Source organism: Macaca mulatta, chromosome 2 (genome assembly GCF_049350105.2).
Source record: "Macaca mulatta isolate MMU2019108-1 chromosome 2, T2T-MMU8v2.0, whole genome shotgun sequence".
NCBI classification, from domain to species: Eukaryota; Metazoa; Chordata; class Mammalia; order Primates; family Cercopithecidae; genus Macaca; species Macaca mulatta.
This window is the reverse complement of record NC_133407.1, coordinates 60,018,884-60,044,536: the sequence shown is the minus strand read 5'-3', so window position 1 is coordinate 60,044,536 and position 25,653 is coordinate 60,018,884. Positions and strand designations below refer to the sequence as shown.

General features: G+C 35.9%; 1 protein-coding gene across 1 annotated transcript in view; it reads right to left on the bottom strand.

Moving 5' to 3' along the window:
• Nucleotides 1-25,653, bottom strand: part of LEKR1 (leucine, glutamate and lysine rich 1) — a 225,032-nt gene that overhangs the window by 184,157 nt on the left and 15,222 nt on the right. The window contains exon 3 of the mRNA XM_015131868.3: nt 14,095-14,309. Coding sequence (XP_014987354.3) covers nt 14,095-14,309 — 215 coding nt within the window. The remainder of the gene's footprint in view (nt 1-14,094; nt 14,310-25,653) is intronic.

Genomic DNA, 25,653 nt, shown 5'->3' with positions numbered 1-25,653 from the left:
CTATACCTAAGGACTTTGGTGTAGAGCACAATCTAGTGTTGGTGTGGGAGAAAAATGAAAAGATAATAAAAAGATTAGCTATATCTTAGGTCTACATGTTATAAATAAACTTGTTTAGGTTCCTCAAAGTTCAAGTAATGCATAGTACAAACATCAATGTAATAAATTCATATCTACACATCTAGACAAAAAAAAGTGATATGAACTTCTAGATTTAAATTATTTTTTAATGGCCCTGTGTCTCCTGGAGCCATTTTTCAATGGCCTGAAAATGAATGTGTTTCCACAATGTTACTCAACGTTTTTTTTCCCTGCCGTTCCCATGTTCCTATGCCCAAGCACACTTCTATCAGGAACAGTCCTCATTTTACTGTAGACTGAATTCTTAACACATCCCAAAATGGGCAAATCAGAATCTCAAGAGCGATGTGAGGGATTGAAAAGGCCCCAGAGATCAACAATAGTTCCCTAGGAAGTAGGCCCCACCCCATAAGAACTACAGTTCTGCATCAGTTCTTTGTTCTATAAAATCTTGATTATTCAAAATTAAGTTGTCCCAATCATTTTCAGCATAAATGCCCCTTACGCTACTTCCATAAACACCAAAAAGTGCTGCAAAAGTACAAAAAGCAGAAGCCTGGATGACACATGTATAAAAAATGAGACCTTTTACAAAGGGAGTTGTTGATGTATCTGTTTTCTCAAGATACTACTTTTCTTCCTCTCAATGAGTGAAATTAAGCATACACGTGATACTCTGGAGAAAAATCTAATGGCCCAGTGAGGCAGGCCCTGATAGTGTCTGTTTCCTTTTCTTCCTTACAACAGTACCTGTTATTGTTTCAGGGAGCAACAAGCCAACACCCTGCAGTTAATGCCCCAGACTCTTCTGCAGTCATGACCAATGGCACATAGGATGAAGCTTTCTGTAAAAGTTTTTGATCTCCTAATATAAGCATTTCCCCTGACTGCTTCCCCCTTCATATTCCTGCCTAGAAATTAAACATAGTATCTGGTGATGCAGAAACCATCATGAAATCATAAGACCAGTATGAGGCTAAAAGCCTACTTACTGAGGAAGACAGAATGAGAGAGAGAAAGGGATTGAGTTCCTGGTGACATCACTAAGCTACCCATACCCCTTCTTCTTCCTTCAAGAAATAAACCTTTGTCCATTTAAGCCACTTACCAAAGATTGTATTCCTAACTGATCCAGCCAGTCTAGGTTGGAGGTAGGTAGGTTTACCAGGGAAGGAAAATGACTAACAAAAGCTGCCTTGTTTGCCCCCATCACTCTCTACACCCGCCAGGTACACTTATTTCCTCCAATTCTCACCATTTGTAAATTCAGACACACTCTCTGCATTAATCTGGTCTCAAACTGTAGACTCAATCTGGCTCTCTGGACCTTTGGTACCTACCTTATGTAGCCCCTTCCTTGGGCTGACTGCTCTAAACTGACTTATCTGGTTCACCTAACATGAGATAATTGCCAACTATGATCAACCAAACTCTTAAGTGTTGTCCCTCATAAACAAGCCTACATTACTGTGGATTAACTCTCCATATGACAGTCTCAATTTGGCATGAGCGGAGGAGAAACTGAAGAGGAAATGTTTAATAGCCACTTAGAGATGCATTTTATTGTGTAACTACTGACTTCTGTAATCTACTGACATTTGTGAGAATTTAACCAATTACCTTTTTTAGAAATATTCTAAGTTACTCAAAACAATATTTAATTTGACTTAAAAAACCAACCCAAGATTTCCACCAAAATGGAGTAGTCCCATTGTTCCCAGATCCTCCTTCTTACAACTAAAACACCCTGAACAGAACACAAGCAGCATAGAAAGACTCTGAAAAGTGGAAAGAAGGCAGATGGCCTAGGGACCTTGGGACTTGATAAATACCAAGGCAATAAAATCTCTGACTTTCCTCATTGACTTTCACATATCCCAGACAAGGTGCTGTCGAAGTCTCCAACCCAGAACCACCAACATCCATAGACAAAAAAGAGCTCCAAGAAAAATTTAATCCATCTAGCTGAGTAGGGGAAGGGTAACTGAATGACAGAAAGCATTCTTAGCAGTACTTGCCCTACTCCAGCCAAACACCAACAGTACAGATCAGTGGTTGCTAAGTGTTAATGGAGAAGGAGGATGCATAGGTAGAACACAGAGTATTTTTAGGATAGTGAAACTATTCTGTATGAATGAAACTATTCTGTATTCTACAAGGGTGGGTAATGTCTTTATACATTTGCCAAACCCCTTAGAATGTATAACACCAAGAGTAAAACCTAATGTAAACTATGGATTTGGGGTGATGATGATGTATCAATATAGCTTTATCAACTATAACAAATGTATCATTGTGGTGTGAAGAGGAGGTTGTGTGAGTGTGGGGACTGCGTTATATGAAAACTTTCTGATCCACTCAAATTTGCTGTGAACTTAAAACTGCTCTAAAAAATAAAGTTTATTAATTTGTTAAAAAGTCAGTATAAAACATCTGTGAAGTGTAAAGATACAAACTATAATTTTTTAAATCCAGTGTTAGAAAAATTTAAGGTCAAGAAGGATATTCTATATTAGCAAAACATATAAAATCTAAAAAGATAGGTTTTATATACTCCCATGAACTTAATTTTGACATAAACAGAAACTGACAAATCCATATTCATTTTGAAGGACTTCAATATTCCCTTGCGGTTTTTCAAATGGAATTGACAAAACTAAGTAAAAATATATGTAATTTGAATACTGCAATTAACCAGTATAATTTAATGGATCTATTAGAAAGTTATATCCACAAAAAGAAGACTATGTCCCCTTTAGAGTAACTACAGAATATTTCCAAAACTTACTGTTTACTAAACTCTTAATACATTCTCCCAAATAGGTTATATTCTCTGTCAACCTGGAATAAAAATAGACACAGATAAAAGGATAGCCAAAACACAACCTATCCATTTAGAAATTTAAAAACATTCCTCCAAGTACTTCTTGGATTAAAAAGGAAATAAAAACTAAACTTCATCTTATTTAGAAGTAAATGAAAATAAAATACTATCATCAAAAAGTTTGTTGTTGCCTTTGTTGTGACAAGAAAACTTAATAGCTTTAAATTTATTTACTAGAAAAAGAGACTGAAAATAAATTCACCAAAGACTTCAACCCAAGTGAGTATAAAGAAAACTAAACAGAATATGGCCAAATAGGAACAGCTCCAGTCTCCAGCTCCCAGCGCGAGCAACACAGAACACAGGTGATTTCTGCATTATCAACTGAGGAACGCAGCTCATCACCAGCAACGGATCAGAGCTGGACAGAGAATGACTTTGACGAGATGAGAGAAGAAGGCTTCAGTCCATCAAACTTCTCAGAGCTAAAGGAGGAATTATGTACCCAGTGCAAAGAAACTAAAAAGCTTGAAAAAAGAGTGGAAGAATTGATAACCAGAATAATTAATGCAGAGAAGGCCATAAATGAACGGACAGAGATGAAAACCATGACACGAGAAATACGTGACAAATGCACAAGCTTCAGTAACCGACTCGATCAACTGGAAGAAAGAATATCAGCGATTGAGGATCAAATGAATGAAATGAAGCGAGAAGAGAAATCTAAAGAAAAAAGAAGAAAAAGAAATGAACAAAGCCTGCAAGAAGTATGGGATTATGTAAAAAGACCAAATCTACGTCTGATTGGGGTGCCTGAAAGTGAGGGGGGAAATGGAACCAAGTTGGAAAACACTCTTCAGGATATCATCCAGGAGAACTTCCCCAACCTAGTAGGGCAGGCCAATATTCAAATCCAGGAAATACAGAGAACGCCACAAAGATACTCCTCGAGAAGAGCAACTCCAAGACACATAATTGCCAGATTCACCAAAGTTCATATGAAGGAAAAAATCTAAAGGGCAGCCAGAGAGAAAGGTCGGGTTACCCACAAAGGGAAGCCCATCAGATAAACAGCAGATCTCTCGGCAGAAACTCTACAAGCCAGAAGAGAGTGGGGGCCAATATTCAACATTCTTAAAGAAAAGAATTTTCAACTCAGAATTTCATATCCAGCCAAACTAAGTTTCATAAGTGAAGGAGAAATAAAATCCTTTACAGATAAGCAAATGCTTAGAGATTCTGTCACCACTAGGCCTGCCTTACAAGAGACCCTGAAGGAAGCACTAAACATGGAAAGGAACAACCGGTACCAGCCATTGCAAAAACATGCCAAAATGTAAAGACCATCGAGGCTAGGAAGAAACTGCATCAACTAATGAGCAAAGTAACCAGTTAATATCATAATGGCAGGATCAAGTGCACACATAACAATATTAACCTTAAATGTAAATGGACTAAATGCTCCAATTAAAAGACACAGACTGGCAAACTGGATAAAGAGTCAAGAACCATCAGTCTGCTGTATTCAGGAGACCCATCTCACATGCAGAGACATACATAGGCTCAAAATAAAGGGATGGAGGAAGATCTACCAAGCAAATGGAGAACAAAAAAAAGCAGGGGTTGCAATACTAGTCTCTGATAAAACAGACTTTAAACCATCAAAGATCAAAAGAGACAAAGAAGGCCATTACATAATGGTAAAGGGATCAATTCAACAGGAAGAGCTAACTATCCTAAATATATATGCACCCAATACAGGAGCACCCACATTCATAAAGCAAGTCCTTAGAGACTTACAAAGAGACTTAGACTCCCATACAATAATAATGGGAGACTTCAACACCCCACTGTCAACATTAGACAGATCAACGAGACAGAAAGTTAACAAGGATATCTAGGAATTGAACTCACCTCTGCAGCAAGCAGACCTAATAGACATCTACAGAACTCTCCACCCCAAATAAACAGAATATACATTCTTCTCAGCATCACATCACACTCATTCCAAAATTGACCACATAATTGGAAGTAAAGCACTCCTCAGCAAATGCACAAGAACAGAAATTATAACAAACAGTCTCTCAGACCACAGTGCAATCAAACTAGAACTCAGGACTAAGAAACTCAATCAAAACCACTCAACTACATGGAAACTGAATAACTTGCTCCTGAATGACTACTGGGTACACAACGAAATGAAGGCAGAAATAAAGATGTTCTTTGAAACCAATGAGAACAAAGATACAACATACCAGAATCTCTGGGACACATTTAAAGCAGTGTGCAGAGGGAAATTTATAGCACTAAATGCCCACAAGAGAAAGCTGAAAAGATCTAAAATTGACACTCTAAATCACAATTAAAAGAACTAGAGAAGCAAGAGCAAACACATTCAAAAGCTAGCAGAAGGCAAGAAATAACGAAGATCAGAGCAGAACTGAAGGAGATAGAGACACAAAAAAACCTCCAAAAAATCAATGAATCCAGGAGTTGGTTTTTTGAAAAGATCAACAAAATTGATAGACCGCTAGCAAGACTAATAAAGAAGAAAAGAGAGAAGAATCAAATAGACGCAATAAAAAATGATAAAGGGGATATCACCACTGACCCCACAGAAATACAAACTACCATCAGAGAATACTATAAACCCCTCTACGCAAATAAACTAGAAAATCTAGAAGAAATGGATAATTTCCTGGACACTTACACTCTCCCAAGACTAAACCAGGAAGAAGCTGAATCCCTGAATAGACCAATAGCAGGCTCTGAAATTGAGGCAATAATTAATAGCCTACCAACCAAAAAAAGTCCAGGACCAGATGGATTCACAGCTGAATTCTACCAGAGGTACAAGGAGGAGCTGGTACCATTCCTTCTGAAACTATTCCAATCAAGAGAAAAAGAGGGAATCCTCCCTAACTCATTTTATGAGGCCAACATCATCCTGATACCAAAGCCTGGCAGAGACACAACAAAAAAAGAGAATTTTAGACCAATATCCCTGATGAACATCGATGCAAAAATCCTCAATAAAATACTGGCAAACCGGATCCAGCAGCACATCAAAAAGCTTATCCACCATGATCAAGTGGGCTTCATCCCTGGGATGCAAGGCTGGTTCAACATTCGCAAATCAATAAACGTAATCCAGCATATAAACAGAACCAAAGACAAAAACCACATGATTATCTCAATAGATGCAGAAAAGGCCTTTGACAAAATTCAACAGCCCTTCATGCTAAAAACTCTCAATAAATTCGGTATTGATGGAACGTATCTCAAGATCATAAGAGATATTTATGACAAACCCATAGCCAATATCATACTGAATGGGCAAAAACTGGAAAAATTCCCTTTGAAAACTGGCACAAGACAGGGATGCCCTCTCTCACCACTCCTATACAACATAGTGTTGGAAGTTCTGGCTAGGGCAATTAGGCAAGAGAAAGAAATCAAGGGTATTCAGTTAGGAAAAGAAGTCGTCAAATTGTCCCCGTTTGCAGATGACATGATTGTATATTTAGAAAACCCCATTGTCTCAGCCCAAAATCTCCTTAAGCTGATAAGCAACTTCAGCAAAGTCTCAGGACACAAAATTAATGTGCAAAAATCACAAGCATTCTTATATACCAGTAACAGACAAACAGAGAGCCAAATCATGAATGAACTTCCATTCACAATTGCTTCAAAGAGAATAAAATACCTAGGAATCCAACTTACAAGGGATGTCAAGGACCTCTTCAAGGAGAACTACAAACCACTGCTCAGTGAAATTAAAGAGGACATAAACAAATGGAAGAACATATCATGCTTATGGATAGGAAGAATCAATATCGTGAAAATGGCCATACTGCCCAAGGTAATTTATAGATTCAATGCCATCCCCATCAAGCTACCAATGAGTTTCTTCACAGAATTGGAAAAAAACTGCTTTAAAGTTCATATGGAACCAAAAAAGAGCCCGCATTGCCAAGAAAATCCCAAGTCAAAAGAACACAGCTGGAGGCATCATGCTACCTGACATCAAACTATACTACAAGGCTACAGTAACCAAAACAGCATGGTACTGGTACCAAAACAGAGATATAGACCAATGGAACAGAACAGAGTCCTCAGAAATAATACCACTCATCTACAGCCATCTGATCTTTGATAAACCTGAGAAAAACAAGAAATGGGGAAAGGATTCCCTATTTAATAAATGGTGCTGGGATAATTGGCTAGCCATAAGTAGAAAGCTGAAACTGGATCCTTTCCTTACTCCTTATACGAAAATTAATTCAAGATGGATTAGAGACTTAAATGTTAGACCTAATACCATAAAAACCCTAGAAGAAAACCTAGGGAATACCATTCAGGACATAGGCATGGGCAAGGACTTTATGTCTAAAACACCAAAAGCAACAGCAACAAAAGCCAAAATTGACAAATGGGATCTCATTAAACTAAAGAGCTTCTGCACAGCAAAAGAAACAACCATCAGAGTGAACAGGCAACCTACAGAATGGGAGAAAAATTTTGCAATCTACTCATCAGACAAAGGGCTAATATCCAGAACCTACAAAGAACTCAAACAAATTTACAAGAAAAAAACAACTCCATCAAAAAGTGGGCAAAGGATATGAATAGACATTTCTCAAAAGAGGACATTCATACAGCCAACAGACACATGAAAAAATGCTCATCATCACTGGTCATCAGAGAAATGCAAATCAAAACCACAATGAGATACCATCTCACACCAGTTAGAATGGCAATCATTACAAAGTCAGGAAACAACAGGTGCTGGAGAGGATGTGGAGAAATAGGAACACTTTTACACTGTTGGTGGGATTGTAAACTAGTTCAACCATTACGGAAAACAGTATGGCGATTCCTCAAGGATCTAGAACTAGAAGTACCATATGACCCAGCCATCCCATTACTGGGTATATACCCAAAGGATTACAAATCATGCTGCTATAAAGACACATGCACATGTATGTTTATTGCGGCACTATTCACAATAGCAAAGACTTGGAATCAACCCAAATGTCCATCAGTGACAGACTGGATTAAGAAAATGTGGCACATATGCACCATGGAATACTATGCAGCCATATAAAAGGATGAGTTTGTGTCCTTTGTAGGGACATGGATGCAGCTGGAAACCATCATTCTCAGCAAACTATTGCAAGAACAGAAAACCAAACACCGCATGTTCTCACTCATATGTGGGAACTGAACAATGAGATCACTTGGACTCGGGAAGGGGAACATCACACACCAGGGCCTATCACGGGGAGGGGGGAGGGGGAGGGATTGCATTGGGAGTTATACCTGATGTAAATGACGAGTTGATGGGTGCTGACGAGTTGATAGGTGCAGCACACCAACATGGTACAAGTATACATATGTAACAAACCTGCACGTTATGCACATGTACCGTAGAACTTAAAGTATAATAAAAAAAAAAAAAAGAAGAAAGAAAAGAAAACTAAACATTAAAGAAAGGATAGAAAATAGATAATTTTTTTTTTTTTTTTCTTTTAGACAAGGTCTTGCTGTATCACCCAGGCTGGAGTGTAGTGGCATGATTCTCGGCTCACTGCAGCCTCTGCCTCCCAGGTTCAAGCGATTCTCCCACCTCAGCCTCCCAAGCTGGGGTTACAGATGCCTGCCACCACACTCAGCTAATTTTTGTATTTTTAGTAGAGACAGGGTTTCACCACGTTGGCCAGGCTGGTATCAAACTCCTGACCTCAGGTGATCAGTCTGTCTCGGCCTCCCAAAGTGCTGGGATTACAAGCGTGAGCCATCACACCTGGCCTGATAAATATAAATTTTAAAAAGGAACATATTTGATTAATTTAAACAAAAATCTGGTTCTTTAAAAAGGCCAAAATAGACAAATTTGTTTATTTTCCTAGGAAAACCACACTCTCTCTGTCCTTCGCTCTCTTTCTTGTCTCTTTCTCAATCAAACACAAATAAGCTACCCAAGGAAAGAGAAATGGAGTCATAATAGATACAGAGGAAAGCTTCTAAATAAGAGGATACTATATAATACTAAACATCAAGAAATTTGAAATGCCAAGTGAAATGCTTGATTTTCCAGGAAAGCATTTCCAAAAATGACTCAAAAAGAGGTAAAAATCCATAAGTAAACCAATAATTATAGAGGAAACATAATAGGTCATCAAAATTCCACCAACCCTCCCCCAACCAAAATACATTTTTAATGAAGATCTACCAAAGCTTCAAGGAACAAAACTCTCATGTGCTATTCAAGATGTCTGGTGCACACCAAAGATGAAAGCCTTCTTAACTTATTAGAAAAGATAAGTATAACCTAGTTTGTATGCCACAAGGAAACAAAACTGTAGGCCAACTTCACCTGCGAAGACAGACGCAAATATCTATGTAAAATATTAGTAGCATTATTTCAAAAGAACAATGCTTTTCATAAACTATTTCACATATTACTATTAGTATGGGCAATTTTGTTAGTGTTACAGAGACAAAACACTTTTATTTTAATCAAGAAATTACCCAAAATCCAAAACTTTTTGAGTGTCAGCATGATTTTCAAAGGGAACACTCATTAGTGCATTTCACATTTTGGATTTTCAGATTAGATGCTCAACTGGTATGTATTCTGAAAATATTCCAAAATCCAAAACACTTCTGGACCAAAGTACTTTTATTTAATGCTTTTACCCAAAGCATTTTGGATAAAAGGTACTCAACCTGTAGTTATATACTTATTTTTTAAATATTTTATTTATGGCAAGTGATAAATGTTTTTCCACTTACTATATGCATAGAAATACATACATTTAAGGGAGAATTCACAGAAAAATAGAATAGTGCAGAGTACTTATAGCAGTGGCAAGAATCATGAAGAAGGCAAGCAAATACATGAGACTCTGGGAACCCTGAAATATGTAACATGATCAAAATGGCTTTCTATCAAAAATGTAAGTTTAGCTTCATATTAGAAAATCCATTAGTATGATTTACTATATTAACAGATTAAAGGAAAACAAATCATATGATCATCTCAATAGAAGACAGAAAAGCATTTATTAAAATTCAATAGTCATCTGATTTTAAATAAACTTAAAGAATTAGAAATAAAAGGAGGAATTCCTTAAATTGATAAAAGGTATCTTTAAGAAACCTATAGCAGATGTCCTTTTTGAAACAGAAACATCCTAGACAGGATTGCATTACCTTACAAATAAATATAAAGATGCATTCTACAAGTTTACTATTCAACACTGTTCTACAGGTCCAATCCAATTTAATAAGACAAGAAAAAGGAGGAAAAGGGTATAACTATTGGAAATAAAAAGATGACAGGCACTATTTGCATATGATGTGACTGTTTTACATGTATGTGTATGTTATAAACATATATAACAAATATTCCAGAAAATTAAAAAATCCTAACAATAAAAGAATTCAATAAGGAAGCTAGCTACAGAAATAAATAGCATTCAAAAAAATGTAATAAAAAGGCATCCTTCCCAAAAGCAACAAAAATATGTCCAAGGATTAAACTAATACAGAATGTATTTAAAAATTATAAAATTGTATTGAAGGATTTAAAGAACATCTGAATAAATGGGGAATCCATGTTCCAGGATAAGAAGCCTCAAGATTATAAAGATGTCAATTATTGAGATAATCTAACTGCTCTAGAAAGTAAATGCAATCCCAGTCTAAATCATAACATAGCATGCTTTATGGAATCTGACAAGCTGATTCTAGAGTTCATCCAGAAAAGAAAATATACTAAAAAGCCAGGGTAACCCGAAGGCAAACCAAACACTTGTCCTACAAAATATCAAAACATATTATAAAGCTAAAGTAGTTAAAAGTGTGGCTCTGACTCAATGATAGACAATAAATCAATAACACAAAACAGAGCATCCAGAAATATGCTAGAAGAAAAATTAATAGGTGGCATTTCAAGTCAAGGGAGAGAGGATGAAGAATTTAATAAATGATATTGGGCCAACAGCCAGATATCTGAGAAACAACAAACATGAAATTGGAAATCTACCTCAAATTATATACAAAATTAATACTAAATAGATTAAAAAGGTAATTCTAATACTGTAAGTTTTAAACATATGTTGTTTCTACTTGCCTGAGTCTATTTCCTCATCTTCTGATAACAATAGTCTAACTTCTCTTTAGTGAAAACCTTTGCTTTCATTGTATGAAGTCTTCATAGAACTATCAATCAAGGTTACCCCCTTCATCAGGCTAAGGGAGTGGAATTGGAGGGTGGTCACATAAAGGAAATAAAGCCAGTGAGACTCTTCTGGGATTTGAATCTTGAAGGGAATGATGCAAGGAAAAAAAAGTTGAGTGAATTTACCCCAGACTTCCCAGATCCCTGAACAAGATCTGTTTCCAGTCCATTTCCAAAGCCAGGGTTCTTGAGTTTTTCCTTTCTTTCAATGAGCTATCACCTCGTACTCTTCCAATACATTCTCTGTTGTGTTTAGGTTCATGTCAGATAAGTTTCCGTTGTTTGCAACTAAAAGAACTTGACACAAAACTCTAACCAACCAGAATCTGGCACAGGATATTATTAAAACTTTTAAAAGATACAGCAAAAAAATACAACGAAGTGAAAGGACAAGCAACCATGAGAAAATATTAACAACATATATAAACAAAGTATAATGCCAATATTATATTAAAAGTGCCTACAAATAAACAAACATAAGCAAATAACCCAATAACATGGGCAATATATGTATACAGGTAATCAATATAAATGTCTAATACACAAAAAATTGTTCAGCTTCGTTGGCAAAAAAAAAAATACTAATTAAATAACCATGAGGTAATATTTTTCACTCAAGAGATTGAAAAAAATTAAGAAAAACCCAATATTAACAAAATGTAGGAAAGTGGTCACTTCATCAACTATTGACCAAATGTAAGTGAATGTTATTTTCTCAAAGGACTACTTGGTATAATATCCATCAAAATTTTAAACTGGCATTTGTTTTCTTTCAGTAGTTTCACTTCTAGAAATTTATCCTTTGGAACAGCATATGTTCACAAGAACATAAATACAAATACTACATGTAATAACAAAAATTGGAAAAATATAAACTTTGAAAAGAAAATTAAGTAAATTATAGCATATTCTTGGTAAGAAAAATGTTGGTGTAGTTAAGAACAAGGTGGATCTACATACATTAACATGGAACAATTTCCAATATATATAATTAAGCGGCAAATGTCAACAGCACAACAGTATGTTTGATATACTGCTTATGTTAAAACTAGTCTATTAAGAGAAAAAGATATGAACTACACATATTCAGAAAATAAGGCTGAGTGCAGTGGATCATGCCTGTAATTCTAGCACTTTGGGAGGCCCAGGCAGGCAGATTACTTGAGCCCAGGAGTTCAAGACCAACATGGACAACATAGCAAAACCACATCTCTAGGGAAAAAAAAAAGCTACAAAATACAAAAATTAGCCAGGCATGGTGGTGTGCACCTGTGGTCCCAGCTACTCGGGAGGCTAAGGTGAGAGGACAGCTTGAGTCTGGAAGGTCAAGGCTGCAGTGAGCCATGATAGTGCCATTTCACACCAGCCTGGGCAACATAGAAAGACCCTGTCTCAAAAAAAAAAAAAAAAAAAGAAAAGAAAAGACATTTGTAATAAAGGTAAAGGTACAATGAAGGATCTAGCAAGACATACACCAAATCATTAAAAGTGACTTTTGGCCGGGCGCAGTGGCTCACGCCTGTAATCCCAACACTTTGGGAGGCCCATGTGGGCAGATCACCTGAGGTCAGGAGTTTGAGCCAGCCTGGCCAACATGGTGAAACTCTGTCTCTACTAATAATATCAAAAAATTAGCCAAGAGTGGTGGTGTATGCCCATAATCCCAGCTACTTGGGAGGCTGAGGCAGGAGAATCACTTGAACCTGGAAGGCAGAGGCTGCAGTGAGCTGAGATCATGACACTGCACTCCAGCCTAGGTGACAGAGCAGGACTCTATCTCAAAAGAAAAAAAAAAAGATGATTTTTACCTCCAGTAAGAATACAATCAGTACAATCAGCAGGGTACCAGTAATAATACAATCAGTACAATCAGCAGGGTACCAGTAATAGTACAATTAGCAGGGTACAAAGACTTTCTTGCCTTATTATTCTCTATACTTCTTTTACTTCATGTGTTTATGTCTTACATGTATACTACATTTTATTAAAGAAAGCAAGGTGTGAATACACCAAACAAAAGAATCCCTGACAGGCAAAACCCCTCCAAATTAAAAATTGTAAACAATACTTCAAATTTTTAAGCTTTTTCATGAAAATATCATAAAATACTTTATTATTCAGATGTGAAATTAAAGAAACTATAACTACTTTTTTTGTTAAAAAAAAAAAGTAAGAAATATCTGGCTTAACTGGCATTTAATGAAATTACATATTTTATATAAAATTTTGTAATAAAATTTAATAGAAGTATTTAATCCGAAGTGACTTAAGCAAGTTTCCACTACATAGACATGTTATTCATTAAATTCATTAACTCAAGGTCTTTTAACATCAACTGTCAATACTTTAAATCAAGAAATTTTCATTCATAGGAAAAGCTATAAAACACCAGCAAAAACTCTTCTGTATAGGCTCACTGAAATGTCTTTAGGCAGACTAGATTGCTGATTAGATTCTACAATATTAGAAACCCATTCTTAAAGTTTTTTCCAATTCCAATAATTTAAAATCATACACTAATTTGAATGTCTTGGCATCTTTTTCAAAATAGGAAAGCCTTACTCTACAAATCTAAAAATCCAAAGCCATTTTAAAATAAATGTATGAAAAACTCCCAAAATTAATCTGATTTTTGATAGATAAATTTTCCTAATAATAAAACGTAAGATATATACCTGGGAAAAAAACTTGAACGTCTCAGCTGGTGGTTACTAAATTAATTGATTTCTAATTTTTCAGATAGTAAATATATGGCTTGAAAGAAAGCAAACTATAATAATTATATTTAGTAATTATTAATATAATTAAGAAACAAACAAATGTATTAAAGTATAAACTATACCTGATGTAGAGAAATTTCAGAAAAACATTCAAAGTGTATTTATTTCCTGTACTTTTCTTTCAACTAAATAAATGATAGAAAAGAAAAACATACTCTAACCTTTCTGTTTTGGATTTGCTGTCAATTTTGTACTGTTCAAGTTCTTGGTTAAGAGAATGCAGTTTTTCTTGAAGTCTCTTTTCACGATCTACACTTCCTTGATAAAATTTCATCTCTTTTTCCATTGCTTTCACTTTTTCTTCCATAGCTTTAAATTCATGAAGAATTAGATAGCTGATTCCACAGTACTTACAAACTTTTTCTTCAGGCAACATCTAGGAAACAGAACATACATTTACTAAATTTTTTTTTTAATTCTGAAAAATAAAGTTCAACTGAAGATATTGTAGACATGCTGGTTGAACGAAGTAAATATATAGTATACTATGCCTTGGAGCAATAATTATGACATTGCCCACATTTGTATAAAAAATTTTAAACAGGCATATTGAGTCTGACACAAAATCTTGGGATTAGAAAAAGATCTTTCTGAGCAATTGTTTCTCCACGGTATCTCTAAGAAAGATTTACTCTTACAATATTTTCCGTAAAATAAAACCAAAAATAGTGAAAAATGTATAATCTTTATAATTCTGGTTTTAAGATGAATTTTCCACAAAGTGGGAGGAAATCACTGTTCTTTAATTGCAAACTGCTCTGTTCTCCTGGCTTTTTCAGACCTTATTTTCCTCATTTGTAAAAGTATGACATTACACCAAATGAATTCTGTTTCTGTTCAGTTTCAGCATTTTATGATTTTTACAGAAATTTAACATTCTGTCATAAATCTACAAATAGGAAAAACACTTTGAACCTAATCTCTTCTCCCCAAGTCAGTTCTTAGTAGGTATTGTTATACCCATCTTATAGATTTAAAAAAAAAAAAACCAACAGAGACTACTGAAGTTAAATAATCGGCTGATATGTGGAGAAGCTGGGATTAAAACTCAGGTCTATTTAAAACCAGCACCTTTAACCAACTGTATATTGGATAGATCCTCTTCCTTCCTTCAAATAAAGTGTTGCATGACTTCTGGCCAGCATAGGGCCAGTGAAAAATGAAATTTTAGCCAAGTCAGAAAGGAGATAGCTCTTTTTTCTGTTTCTCGTATAATATTTCTCAGTAGCCTCTGCTTGTTTTCCTATTCACAAAGGATAAGAGATGCTTCATAAAATACTTGCTCCAGGGCACTAAATTTGAAATTAACTCTTGGATTATACAAGATTTACTCTTAAAGTAACCTCCCTTGAAACTATAGAAACTGTTTCTGTAACTAATAGTAATGCCACCATATCTACCTACCAAAGTGATTACAGAAATGTCAACTGGAAGAAAGTAACACATTTTTATAAAGTAAAATTTGGCTCCTTTAAACTTTAATAATAAAAATTTTAATTTAAAAACCATAATACAGTATTGTGGGATACAGATTAATGACTATATCAACTATCTAACTGCCACTTTGATTTATAAAACATCAGGTTTAAAAGTAATCATAAAGATAACCTGGTTCAAGTTCTACATGGATTCAATTCCATTAATCTACTTCAACCTAAATACGTTGTTGCCTATCCTTTATTTTAACATCCCAAATGATGGGAAACCACTTTCTAAAGCATTCTGTTCCATCTTCTGCCAGTTTTGTCTCTCAGGAAATCCTTTCTCAGGCTCATCACAAATCTGCCTCCCTGAAGTGTGCACCAGTTCCAGTCCTCTTAGAAACCATGTGTGACATCCCCAGGCCTCTTTCACATGAAGGTCTTTCTAACATTTGAAGACAGCTATCAGGAATATTCCATGTCTTCTCTTCTTCAGGTCAACACTTACAATTCCTTCAGTTGAATTTCTTCCTCATTCTAGATTTCTCTAAATTTTTTCCAATATTCTACACGTGTTTCAAAGTATGGTGCCCAGAATGCAATAGTTTAGTGTGGCTGGTCTCACTGAAATAGAATAAGAGAAGACTCAAACTTCTCTCATTCTAATATCTCATTACTAACATCATTGTAATATGTTCTAATGAAACTTTAGATCTCATTGGTCTTTCATATTTTTAGCAATTATATTTTGCTTTTATATACTATAACTGGCTTTATGTTACATAAAACCCCTGATCTTAAAAATACTGCAGTGCAAACCAATGTCTCATTATACTGAATATACCAATTATTTCCTTTCTATGTTTCCATTTTAGATAATCCACTTTCCACAGCCCTGGCTGCTATGTTTGGCAATGTGACTAAGACTCCCTCTACCCATCTAACCTAGCCATGGTGACTGGTGAACCAGGATTGGACATCAGACCCAGAAGGACCAAGCGCCAGCTGGTATGAGCCAACTGGGCCTGTAATTGTTGAAGATTCAGGCACTTAGGTCACCTTAGAAAATGTCATGTACAAGATACAAATTAACTAATATAACTAAAATCTGAGACATGAATGAGCACAGAGAAGCTGAGATGAGGACGCTGTCGCTCCAGAAAGACAGAGAAAATAAGGAACCCCAAACGCTTCCAGTTCCTCACTTCAGTCCCTCTTGAGACCTGGCTGCCCTACTTGCCATTTGGAATTCATGCCCAATCTTCCTCTACTATTTTCCCTTTTCTCCCTTAAGCTCCCTATTCCTTGCAACCAGAACTTTCCATTCTATTATGTCTGCATTTGGCTTTTCAGATCCAAGTACAAAACTACAGATGTAAATGTAAATATATAAAATACATAAAAATATATATCTTATATTATCTTAGACTCACATATATTTGAGTATATAACATAGATATATATATCTTAGACATAGGTATTTCCTTTGGTTATTGCCTTAGTTATTGCCATTGGTATCCAGGAAATTCTAAGCTTCTTGTCTTTTGCAAAGTTGATCCTTATAAGTCATTTTATGTATCTCACTCACTGATTTTAAAATGCTGAACTGACTAAGTTGAGGACAGAACTCCATAGCATGTAATATCACATTGGTTGATACTGTTCTATTATTCAGCACATTTCAGGTACAACTCTTAATCTGATCATTAAATTATCCAATTATCTTTGTTACCAGCATATATTTATTTTATACTGTCTTCAGGAATATTATGACAGACTTTGTCAAATGTTTTCATAAAGTCCATATATTCTATGCCTAATATGGTTCCTGGATCTAGTAATCCTACATAAAATGAAATGGCAAAGCCTACAGGCTTGCTCTCAGTGAACATAAAATTGGCCCAAGGGTTATTGTTTTGTCTAATATATCCTCACAAACCACCCTTTCATAATATATTCTAAATCTTGTCTGTGATTGAAATTAAGCTAATTGGTTGTAATTTATGGGCACTGTATACATGAAATGGCATTTGTTCATTATCCTATTACTCTCTACACATCTTCAAACATAACCAAGAGTGGCTTTGCAATCCTATTCAAAGACACTATCGGCCCTCAGAAATACAATCCATCCATGTCAATAAACCTGAACTAATTAGGAACAGATGGATATTTTCTCAAAATTTTTGTCCATCTTGTATTTTGGTTTCTTCTTCTCAATTTGAAAATTGTTGCTTACTGTAAGTCACTTTCATCATTAATCCTTGCCTATTAATTGCAGTTCTTGCCCTGTTCCTGACAAAGTATCCTATCTTTATTCTAAAGAAAACTCTTGATGGGTGGAGTAGATTTGCAGACTGAAGAACGAAATAGAAATGCTATAAACTTTACATTGTGAAAGCTATTAGAATGTTATTTCATCATAGCAGTCAAGGGAAAAAAGGCTGAAATGTATTTTATGTGAAGCAATACATTTTAGAGAATAGGTTTTCTAGAAGTTCAGCAAGGAAAGAGAACATGATATTCATTACGATGCAGAAAACAAGACAATGTGATTTTAAAATAATAGGTCCACAAGAGTCGTCTTCTGACTTTACCTGAATCATTACGTGAGCAATGTTAAATAAGCATATTGCATAAAATTTTTCAACGCTATTAAATTGTAAATAACATTCTGTAAGCAAAACTGCTATAGAAAAAAAGGTAATAACCCTTTCAAATTATTAGTGTCTATATGAGCTAATTACTTAGGGCATTTTTGTGAAACTTGAGAAGATAGGAAATACTGTAATTATATTCCCAAATGAAGTAAGTTATCTGCTTTTTGTGATATACAATTTGTGCTTCATTCTTATAACTTGGTGTTATATCTATATCATCCTCTCATTTTGAAAGTAAAATAATGACATGCTGTCATTCTTGACAAAAGGCCTATCATTAACAGGATGTTTTGGTGTTCTACAAGATGCACTTCGGAGGAGACAGTAACAAATACAGTATACTAAACAAACGTAGAACCATTTGAAAATAAATTATGAAACAAACTTCTCAAATGCAGTGTTCATACTTCTAAAATTACAGTTATTTAATATGAAAATAATGGACATTTTTTAAAAAGGTTAAATTAGGCTTCAGATCCTTTTCAGAGCTCCTGTCTGTGCTTGAACTAGAAAAACTACTTAGTACCTTCCTGCTGCCCAATTGTGGCATTCTCTATTTCAAAATCGTGCCTCCTGGCCAAGCATGGTAGCTTACACCTGTAATCCCAGTGCTTTGGGAGGCCGAGGTGGGTGGATTGCTTGAGCCCAGGATGAACCTGGGCAACATGGTGAGACCTTATTTCTACAAAAACTTTTTAAAAAATTAGCCAGGCGTGGTGGTGTGTGCCTGCAGTCCCTGCTATTTGGGAGGCTGAGGTGGGAGGACTGCTTGAGCCCAGGAGGCAGAGGCTGCAGTGAGCTGAGATGGTGCCACTGTACTCCAGCCTGGACAACACAGAAAGATCTTGTTCCAAATAAATAAATAAAATTGTGCCTCCTTCTCCCACCTATATGATGCTTTTTGTGCTCAGACAAGGAGGAAATAAACTATTCATTGTAGATAAGAGTGATAGCAGTATGAAATATTAATCCTTCTAAGAGGTTTTCCATTCAATAAGATGCCTTTACTCAAAACAGTAAGTGTTTAGTAAATTTCATTCAGATTAGGAGAAAGTTTTTGAGATAGGGCAATAGATACTTCAAGCTCATTAGTCACACAGACCACCTGACTACTTCATAAAGCCATTAGGACCCTTCCTCATCATTAAGTTAGCCTGCTTATTTATTAATTTAAAAATCAATTTAGTAAAGGGCACTTACAAAAAAAAAACCCTACAGCTTTATTAGAATTAGTAGTAAAAGACTCAGTGCTTTTCCCCTAAGGTTGGGAAATGGCAAGGATATCCACCCTCACTACACTTATTCAATATAGTGCTAGAATATCTAGCCAGAGCAATAATGCAAGAAGGGGAAATAAAAGGCATACATATCAGAAAGAAAAAAATAAAACTCTCCCTAATTGAGATGGCATAATTACCTACATAGAAAATCCCAAGAAATCGACAATAAAACTAGAATTAGTAAGTTCAGCAAGGTTGCATGTTTCAAGATACAAACAGAACTATCAATTGCATTTCTATACATACCCAGTGATCACCTGGACACTGAAATTAAAAATACAATACATATATATATATTTATAATTGCTCCAAAAATTAAATACTCAGATGTAGATATAACAAAATATGTACAAGACTTGTATGCTGAAAACTACAAAACACTGATGAAATATATTGAAGATCTAAATAAATGGAGATCTAAATTTATGGTTTGGAAGACTCAAAATAGTAAAGATATCAATTTTCCCTAAATTGGTATAATCCAATTTCTATCAAAATCTCAGCAAGATATTTTATATGTAGAAAGAGTTATTCTCAAATTTGTATGTAAAGCCAAAGGAATTAGAATAGCTAAAATAATGCTGAAAAAGAAGAATAAAGTGGGGGAATCACTACCTGATTTCCAGACATACTGTATTGCTATAGTAATCAAGATTGTATGGTATTGGCAGAAGTAAGGACACATAGATCAATGGAACAGAACAGAAAACAACTTCCATAAATATGCCAAACTGATTTTTGACAAAGGTACAAAAGCAGTTCAATGAAAGAAAGATAGCTTTTTCAACAAATGGTGCTGGTACAACTGGATATCCATACATTTTGTTTTAAAAAAATGAACCTCAACCTAAACCTCACATATTCTACAAGTAGGGACAAAAATATAAAATATAAAAGTAGAAAAAATTAGAAGAAATTTTTTTAGGAAAATTAATAGGAGAAAATCTTCAGGATCTAAACTGGAAAAGACCTCTTACATTTAATACCAAAAGCATGATTCATAAATGGAAAATCTGATAACCTCAATTTCAACAAATTTAAAAACTTCTGATCTGCAAAAGACCTTGCAAAGAGGATAAAAAGACAAGCTACAGACCAGGAGAAAATATTTGAAAACCACATATCTTACTAGTACCTAGATCACATAAAGAATTTCCAAAATTTGGCCGGGCACGGTGGCTCACGCCTGTAATCCCAGCACTTTGGGAGGCCGAGATGGGCGGATCACGAGGTCAGGAGATCGAGACCATCAGGGCTAACACGGTGAAACCCCATCTCTACTAAAAATACAAAAAACTAGCCAGGTGCGGTGGCGGGCGCCTGTAGTCCCAGCAACACGGGAGGCTGAGGCAGGAGAATGGCGCTAGCCCGGGAGGCAGAGCTTGCAGTGAGCCGAGACTGCGCCACTGCACTCCAACCTGGGCGACAGAGCGAGACTCCATCTCAAAAAAAAAAAAAAAAAAAAAATTTCCAAAACTCAGCAGAAAAAAAAAGTCTAATTAGAAAATGAGCAAAAAGACTTGAAGAGACCTTTCGCATAAGAGGATATTCAGATGCCAAATAAGCACATGAGAAGATATTCAACATCATTTCATTAGCCATTAGGAAAATGCAAATTAAAACCACAATGAGATATCACTCATTACACATCACTGACAACATCAAATGCTGGTAAGATGTGGAGAAACTGGATCACTCACATACTGCAGGTAAAAAATGTAAAATGGTATACCCACTCTGTAAAACAGTTTAGTAGTGTCTTTAAAAACAATAAACCTGTAGTTACTATATAACATAGCAATTGAACTCTTGGCCATTTATCCCAGGAAAATGAAAACATATGTTCACATAAACGAATGTTTACAGCAGCTTTATATGTAAAGCGCTAAAAACTGGAAAAAAACCTAGATGCCCTTCAATAGATAGGTAAATAGTTAAACAAACTGGTACATTCATACCATGGAATATTACTCAGCAATAAAAAGGAATAAACTATTGATACACACAACCTAATGAAGCTCCAGAAAATTACAGATTGAAAAAAGCTATATACACTACATGGTTCCATTTATATAACATTCTTGACATAAAATTATTAGAGACCACACCAATGGTTGCCAGGGCCATGGACTGGGAGTAAGGAAGAGATTGGGGAAGTTAAGGTGAATGTGGTGATAAAAGGACAACATGAGGAATCCTTGTTGTGATGAAAGTGTTCTGTATCTTGATTGCATCAGTTTATCAATTGTCAATATCCCGGTTATGACACTGTACTTCAGTTTTGCCAGATGTTTCCACTGCAGGAAGCTAGATGATGAATACGTGGAATTTCTTGGTGTTATTTCTTACCCTGCATGTGAATCTACAACTATTTCAAAATAAGAAGTTTAATTTTAAAATAATAAAAATAGAAAAAAATTATTCTGGGACTAAACTACCAGAGATTCATCCATAAAGACATGTTATTGAACAACATCAGAAATGTTGGCTTCATACTATATAAATTATAAATGATATGCCTATGTCTATCTATATATACTTCCAAAGTATACTTCCTCCAATACCTATTTTTCCACTGGGAATCCTCACCTTAGTAAACTTGATGACCTTCTACGGTCAGTTGGCAAAAGTATTTTTGAGTGCAAATTGACAAATTCAGATTTTTGAAGATACATAATAATATTTTGCAGAAAATGTTTTTTCTAATGAACTACCTTGGGTCACAATATTAAGTGAATAGTCTCTCCAAAAATTATACAGCTTCCTATTCCCTTTGTCATAAGGTTTTAATAAAACTACAATTGCTTAAAAACACATAACACATAAACGTACACACACACACACACACACACACACACACACACATATCACAACTTTCCCAGGATGCTAGGTCTAACATTTGTATGACCGTTCTTTTTCCTTTTCTTCCACTTCAACTCAACACAAAATCTGAACCTTGCCACAGTGGCCCAAAATAACCTGGAAATTAAGTTTATTTTTTCTGGCAATGACAATCTGTGCTTGGAAATATAACACTGTTATTCGGAATAAATTTCAAAGTTCCAAAGTACTAAAATTACTTTACTGAAACAGGACAAAATGAGCTGTTACTGCTGGGGAAAGGGATTGTTATCCCTGAAAGAACACTGCGCTCTCTAGCCCTTGTATCACTACTTCTGTTTTACAAAATAAACAACTCTGGTCTCTTTTTTTTTTACTTTTGTGTCCTGTGGCAATAAAGATTTCCTGAAGCTAAAATCCTATTACAAGTGTTCATTCTCACCATTTTAAAAAAACAAAAGATCAGTTTCGCTTCTTGCAAACTAACTGATTTTTCCACTAGTTTGTTGCTGTTGTTTTGATTTCCACATATGTCCCCTAGCAAAAACAGCAAAAGGAAAATTATTCATTGCTCTTTTCTAAAAAGAGGAGTCCATATGTCTCTAAAGTGGATTGACATTCATGAGGGGAAGAGATATACAATTATAGCATGACTTTACTGATCTATAAGTGTTGCTTTAGTCTTAAATTGTGGCAATAAAATCCTAAACCCAGAACAGTACTATCATTTCAAGTGTATTCTGCTTTCAGAATACTTAATGAAAATGCTAGTAAGTCTGCTGGTTATCTGAGGTCAGAGGCAGGTAGGAGTCAGCTCAGCCTGGAGAGAGAACAGATTTAGAGATACGATCTAAATACGGCCGGGCGCCGTGGCTCACGTCTGCAATCCCAGCACTTTGGGAGGCCAAGGCGGGCGGATTACAAGGTGAGGAGATGGAAACCATCTTGGCTAACACAGTGAAACCCCGTCTCTACCAAAAATACAAAAAAATTAGCCGGGTGTGGTGACGGGCACCTGTAGTCCCAGCTACTCAGGAGGTTGAGGCAGGAGAATGGCGTGAACCCAGGAGGCTGAGCTTTCAGTGAGCCGAGATCGCGCCACTGCACTCCAGCCTGGGCAACAGAGCAGGACTCCGTCTCAAAAAAAAAAAAAGAAAAGAAAAAGAAAAAGAAAAAGGTAAGAAAAGAAAAGAGATATGACCTAAATACATACAGAAGTAACCTGCAGAGTGCAGCAGTAGAAAAAGGAGCCAAATGGGATTTTGCTCTCTAGCCCATGGGCCGCTTTTACATTTTCTGCCACTTAAGAAGATGCAAGTCTGACAAGTATACTATGCTCAGTCAGGAACTGTGATAAAAAAGGAAAAAGACCCGAACATGAGAGTCCAAGATTATCTTATTCCTTCTTCCCTAAAATTCCCTGAGGAGATGCCACCAGGGGAAAACGGTTTAACAATCTTAGCCTTCTAATCAGGCAATGGATTCTCTAACTGTAGCTTTTTATCATCACGGTTCTTCTCTACACTTTTTCTTTGCTAGCCATCTCCCCCATCACCTTTACATTTTTTGCAACTCTCCTTTTTCTACTACTCAATTTGGTATTAATAGTACAGTGTGGCATAGTCATTTTCAAATTCTAATTTACCAGCCATCTATTTCCATATCACATAGCAAAAATACATAAAGAAAAAAATAGGAAAGGCTCTCACCCTCTCGTCCCTGATTTCTACACTCACCTTCCTTGCCTATACGCTGGAAAAAAAAGGAAACAGCAGGGACTTCTCTAGAAAGAGAAGCCAGCATAAAAAGTTAACAGAACAAGAAAGAAAAAAAAAAAAGCCTTTGAAAGACCTGTCACTGCACACTGATCCACCCATCTCAAGTCCTTTTTTCTTCAATAAAGAAAGAGAGCCATTTCCAAGTCATTATGAAAAAAAAGTCTTTGTTTTCTTCACGTTGAAGTGAAATGGTTCTAATCTAAACGGCTCCTGTTACCACTATAAGCTATATATCTAATCAGCGGTCCCCAATTTTTTTGGCACCAGAGACTGGTTTCGTGGAAGATAATTTTTCCATGGATTCGGGGGATGGGGATGATTTTGGAATGAAATTGTTTCACCTCGGATCATCAGGAATTAGTTAGATTCTCATAAGGAGCACACAACCTAGAACCCTCGCATGTGCAGTTCCTGCTCCTATAAGAATCTAATGCTGCTGCTGATCTGACAGAAGGCAGAGCTCAGGCGGTAATGCTCACTGGCTTGCCACTCACCTCAGGCTATGCTGCCCAGTTCCTAACAGGCTATGGACTGGTACTAGTCAGTGGCCAGAGGTTTGGGGACCCCGATCTATCTCTCTAATATTATTCTGTATAGAATAATACACGCAAGTTGACTAAATAGATACACTGCCCAGTCATTAGGAAATTAAGTTAAATTACAGACAATCTAGGTAAATCAAATATAGGTAAGAAGTTATGTAACACATTTATTCTAAAAGACAGTGCTTTCATAGGCTTTGGGATGTATATACATATTTTGACTGCTTTAAAATCAAGCACCCCAAACAGGGACTGGCACGTAAGAGGCATAATAAATACTTGTTGTATAAATGCATCTAACTTAGGTCTGAAAAAGTGCAAAGCTGCACTTTACATGACCAAGTCTAAGACTAGCACACTTGTTCAGGACCTTAAGCAGCTGAGCCTCTCCTGGTGTCCTCACTTCTCTGCACTGCCTGGATGGCTGCCTGCTATTCTTGCTTTAGACTCTAAATGCAGATTTATGAAATGATTGGTTTTAGTATGTTTTAAACAATTTACTTGTAAAGTATTTCAAACATGAGAGAAAACACTCTATAACTCTCATAAAAACCTTATCAAAATAAACACATATTTTATGTTCTCAAAACACTGAAGTTGTTAAACATTCTCTAACTTGGCCAGCTTTTCTCACCAGAAAGCTTTTGTTCCTTTGCCCTAGGATGCCTTACCTGCTGCCTGTGGAAATACTAGGCCTTCAAGAGGCAACTCCAGTTTCATCTACAGCATAAAGCTTCCCCTCTGGCCATCCCACCATGCAGGGATTCCTCTTTCCACTTTCTTCATTCTCATGGCAGATACTATCTTACATGGCACTAAATCATATGCTGTCTTGTAGAGCTTTTTTTTTTTTCATGTCATTATACATCCTCTGCCTGAGAGGTGATTAAGGTCTGAAGTGCAGCTATTGTTTCTTGTAGATTTTGTTTGTTTTGCTTTGTTTCTTTTAATTTCCATCACACCTAGGCTAGTACAAGAAAGGAACTTAGTTCAGGGCAAGAGGAAGGATATTTCATGTCTTCAAATATATACAAGCACTATTTCTCAGGTGAGCACAAGTATAGCTGAACCCTCTCTATGCTTACTCTTTTACACCTAACTTAAAAGGTGAAGATAATTGAATGTAATGATTTAAAAGGTCTTTTATGGTAAATGGACTTCTCTTCCTGTTCCTGCGAGGTTACAATTTACATAAACC